The sequence below is a fragment of the Phocoena sinus genome, chromosome 1, assembly GCF_008692025.1.
Source record: "Phocoena sinus isolate mPhoSin1 chromosome 1, mPhoSin1.pri, whole genome shotgun sequence".
In the NCBI taxonomy this organism is placed as follows: domain Eukaryota; kingdom Metazoa; phylum Chordata; class Mammalia; order Artiodactyla; family Phocoenidae; genus Phocoena; species Phocoena sinus.
The window spans coordinates 116,183,497-116,188,813 of record NC_045763.1 but is presented as its reverse complement, the minus strand read 5'-3'; the positions used below and the strand labels follow the sequence as shown (position 1 = coordinate 116,188,813).

The 5,317-nt window shown below is 38.2% G+C and overlaps 1 protein-coding gene across 1 annotated transcript; it reads right to left on the bottom strand.

The window, feature by feature from the left end:
* Nucleotides 1–2,367: 2,367 nt before the first annotated feature.
* LOC116763893 (olfactory receptor 10R2-like) lies at nucleotides 2,368–3,329 on the bottom strand. The gene is given in 2 exon segments (XM_032652041.1): nucleotides 2,368–2,609; nucleotides 2,612–3,329. Coding segments are annotated over 2 exon segments (960 nt in total).
* Nucleotides 3,330–5,317: the final 1,988 nt, after the last annotated feature.

The following is a 5,317-nucleotide window of genomic DNA, read 5'->3' as shown; positions in this document are numbered from 1 at the left end:
ATCTACCCGTTATCCAATGCACAGGTGGGAAAAACTCCTCCTGGATACTTTTGTGTATGATACTGGATCCCCCAACTCCCTGAGAGGTACTTTTGTTCATGGATGGATGCTGAAGTTTAACTCATAAAAGGTGACAACAAGGAGGGCCAATTTATGCCTCCATAATGTTCTTCCTCACTTCTTTCATGTATTTGCTTGAATGTCCCCTTCTTAAAGAGGTCTTCTTGGACACTCTATTTAAAATCATTACCCCCAACACCTGTGCTTTTTACCTTGCTCCACTTTTTTCCCATAGCACACATAATCTTCTAACATATAATTTACTAATATATCCTGCTTATCGTTTAGGTTTTATGTCTCCGCAGTAGAATAGAAGCTCCATGAAGGCAGGATTTTTTATTTTTGTTTACTAATGTATCCTATAACTAAAATAGTGCCTAACACTTTGTAAGTGTTCAGTAAACAGTAATTTATTGTTTTAAAATGGATAGTTTTGGAATTATAGAAAGAAAAAGATGTTTCTGTGTGTGCAAACAAATGTGTACATTCTTGAAAGCCTAACTTTTTTTAAATTGATTTTTATTGGAGTGTAGTTGATTTACAATGTTGTGTTAGTTTCTGCTGTACAGCAAAGTGAATCAGTTATACATATACGTATGATATTTGTCTTTCTGTGTCTGACATACTTCACTCAGTATGACAATCTCTAGGTCCATCCATATTGTTGCAAATGGCCTTATTTTGTTCTTTTTCATGGCTGAGTAATATTCCATTGTATATATGTATCATATCCTCTTTATCCATTCATCTAATGATGTCAGAGTTGCCAAGTTCAGACTTAGTTATAGTCTTTCTCCTTTACTAAAATAACCTTGAAGAAAGCTTTCCTTGCCTGTTTAACATAGTCTGGCACTATTTTTGCTTCGACATAGGGAATAGGCAATAAGCACATTGTCTCCAAAGAATAACAATATCACTCTCTTCTAAGGCTGTTCACTATAGAAACACTAAAAAAAAGATGAGTTAAATTAAAAAGTCATTCAGTGTGCCCACACATGAAGAGGATAATAGAAAATTAGACCTACAAAGTAGGATACACAAAAAATTTTTAAAAGCACTTTAGCATCAGGCTGCTGTAGAAAATATTCCAAGTACTAGTGCTGGACACAAAACTCAGCCACTTTTTTTTTTTTTTTTCTGTACGCGGGCCTCTCCCTGCTGTGGCCTCACCCGTTGCGGAGCACAGGCTCCGGACGCGCAGGCTCAGTGGCCATGGCTCACGGGCCCAACCGTTCCATGGCATGTGGGATCTTCCCGGACTGGGGCACGAACCCGTGTCCCCTGCATCAGCAGGCGGACTCTCAACCACTGCGCCACCAAGGAAGCCCTCTCAGCCACTTTTTATGAAAGTTGATCAAGGCATTAAGTGTAAAGTCTGCTTCTGGAGCTTTCTATTTAACTACTACAACTTCCTGCAGTATAGAATTTAATTTCCTAATGTCTACATACTCTATATTCAGAAACTTTAAATTTTAGATTGCACCTCTTAATTTTTTTAATGCATGTGACGTAATAAAGCAGCACTACTCTAGTTAATTGTATGTGCTGTCCTAACCAGAATAGAATATCTTTTTACCCCATGGTGAGTTTTTCTGAAATTCACCACTGAAGGGACATTTACATCCAGGAAGAAAATCTAGTGGGTAGATGCAAAATGCCAATTAATATAACCTGTCATTATTTTCAAATTATAAAACATAAAATCTGTGACAGGATGATATAAATAATTTCTCAAACAGGTAAAAAGGAACATTATAACAAAATGTCAAAAGTAGAAAAGAAAAGATTAAATGGTAAAAATAGAGTGAAGCGATTTAGATAAGATTGGCCATGAGCAAGGACTATCATGAATTGGGTCTATGAATGGGTTTAGATATTCTGTAAACTCCTTAAATTGTAAGCAAGTCTTCTCCCACTCATGTTCATGAGGATAATTTCATGTTTGGATATTGCTTTCAAAATACTGTCTATTGTAGTATGTGGACTAGAGTGATTAAGATGATTAACTATGGTCATAACACTGGTCAGGCCAACTATTTGACTATTTTTACAAACAATAACATTCCAAACTCAATATTTACCAATAAACCTCATAATAACATCTTATTCTAGAGGAAAAGCAGACATTAGTGTCACATAAACTCACATAATGTGAGCTTTTCTATATTGCAATTGAGGTACAAAAGCTGAGAGATGAAAATGTGCCAACTACTCTCAAAAAATAAAAATGTTCAGTTAAAAAGATGTGGAAGTACATTCTTTATAGTAGAAGAGCTATGTTTTTTACAGAATCTGAAATATAATATTTCAATTAAATAATTTTAGGGATCATTTCTTCCCCAACACTTTTCTAACAGCAACTTGGACATCCTTGTTTCTGAGACTGTATACCATGGGGTTTAATAATGGAGTGACAAAAGTGTATGTCACCATTACCAGCCTGTCCTTTTTGGACACATAGTTTGCTATTGGTCTCAGGTAGATGTAGGAAGCAAAACCACAGTGAATAATAACAACAGTGAGGTGAGAGGCACAGGTGGAAAGGCTTAGGCAGAGGGACTCTTCAGGATAGTCCTCTGAATGCAGATATAAGAAACACAGATGAATAAAACTGGGACCACAAGTACAAGAACCCCACAGATGAATATGACAAACTCATGAACATCTGTATTTGTGCAAGCCAGACGAATGACTGGTGAGATGTCACAGAAATAATGGTTGACTTTGTTAGCACTACAGAAAGGAAGGCTGAAAACTAAATACACTACTGTTAGTGAGGCCAAGAACCCACCAATCCCACAGGTGGCTTCCAATTTTCCACACACCTGTCAACTCATAAGGATAGGGTAATGCAGAGGTTGACAAATGGCAGCATAATGATCATAGCCCATCACTCCCAATAGCAGGCAGTAGGTAATAGCAAAACCAAGGAAGAAGAACATTTGGATGGCACAACACATAAAGGAGGTTGTCTTGGCCACAGAAAGGAGATTGATGAACATCTTGGGTAAGATGACAAAGGTGTAGAAGGTCTCTGATGTTGAGAGAATGCTGAAGAAGAAGTACATTGGTGTGTGGAGGCTTTTATCTAGGAGGATGACACTAACAATAGTGACATTGCCACTGAGAATGACTAGGTACAGAAAAAGGAAAACTGCAAAAAGGACAAGCTGAATTTCACCAAGGCTTGAAAAACACAGCAACAGGAACTCAGTGACCATGGTGAGGTTTTCTGCCAAGACCTGCAAAGAAAAGGGAAGTAAATGCATTCAGATACATGGATATAGGAATCTATATGCAGGGTATGCAGGCTCGTATGTCTTTCTTCAGGTGTTGGAAAGATCTTGCCTTTACCCGTTTCTAGCAGCTTCTGGTTCATGGTCCCCCTCCACCTTCTTCAAAGCCAGGAAAGTTGTATATCTTTCCCCAACTCTGATTCTGTCTTCCACTTTTAAGAATACTGTGATTACATAGTCACACCCAAATAATATAAAATGATCTCTATCTGAAGGGCACAGGGTTAGCAAACTTAATTTTATCTCCAGCCTTAATTTCCCTTTTTCGTGTAACCTAACCAATTTATATGTTTCTGGGACTGATACATGGACATCTTTGCAGGGACATTATTCTGCCTTCTACAAGTAGGAACACACAATGCAAAAATGAATCAAAGAAAATAATTCCTTATTTAATGGAATAAAAAACTAGGATTAAACTTAACAGATGAGGTGCAAGACATATTCACAGAAAACCACCAAATGTTGAGAGAAATTAAAGAAAATCTAAATAAATAAAGAGACATCCATGTTCATGGGTTGTAAAACTCAACATTATTATAGGCAATTATGAGCAAACTGATCTATATATTCCTCATAAACTTTTTTGTAAAAATTGACAAAGTGATCACAAAATGACTATGAAAAGGAACTAGAATAGCCAAAATAATTGTGAAAAAGGAGGGCAAAGATGGAGGATTTATACTTTCTGATTGCAAAACTTACCTTAATCATGCAGTAATCAAGAAAGTATGACACTGGCATATAATTATAAATATAGACAATGGTTAGAATTTAGAGTCCAGAAATATACACTTCAAAAAGTACAACTGTGAAAATGAAGAGAACACCACACAGAGAATAATATATTTGCAAAACATATATCTTATAAGCGATTTGTATCCAGAATATACATATAACTCTTACAATTAAAATAAAAGGAGCATGCAGCTTAAAAATGGGCAGACTAGGGGTTTCCCTGGTGGCGCAGTGGTTGAGAGTCTGCCTGCCGATGCAGGGCACACGGGTTCGTGCCCCAGTCTGGGAAGATCCCACATGCCGCGGAGCAGCTAGGCCCGTGAGCCATGGCCGCTGAGCCTGCATGTCCGGAGCCTGTGCCCCGCAACGGGAGAGGCCCATGTACTGCAAAAAAAAAAAAAAAAGGGCAAACTCTTTCAACAGACATTTCATCAAAGGATAAAGTCCGGGCTTCCCTGGTGGCGCAGTGGTTGAAGAGTCCGCCTGCCGATGCAGGGGACACGGGTTCGTGCCCCGGTCTGGGAGGATCCCACATGCCGCGGAGCGGCTGGGCCCGTGAGCCATGGCCGCTGAGCCTGCGCGTCCGGAGCCTGTCCTCCGCAACGGGAGAGGCCACAACAGTGAGAGGCCCGCGTAACGCATAAAAAAAAAAAAAAAAAAAAAAAAAAAAAAAGGATAAAGTCCTTTGCATAGGGTAATGCAGAGGTTGACAAATGGCTAATAGGTATATCAAAATACGTGGCTATTAGGTATATGAAAATATGTCCAGCATCACTTGTAGTTAGAAGAATGCAAATTAAAACCACAGTTAAATGACTGTTCACATGCACTAGAATGACTATAACTAAAATGATAGACACTAAAATGTGCTGGTGAGGATGCAGAGAGACTGAAACCTTCACATTTTGCTGATGAAAATGTAAAAATTATGCAGTCACTTTTGAAAACAGATCCACAGCTTGTTCTAATGGTAAATATAAATTTACCTAATGACACAGCAATTTTATTTCCAGGAATATACCAGAGAGAAGTGAATACTATCCACATAAATATTTTTATGTGACTGTTCTTAGTAGCCTTATTCATAATAGCCAAATGAAGAAAACTATCCAATTGTCTATCAATTTATGAATAAACTGATCCTCTTACATATGCCTCCAGAATAGCCCTCCAGCTTCTCTGATGTGGGCAGTAGCTATCAATCACTACCCCCCACATCTGAG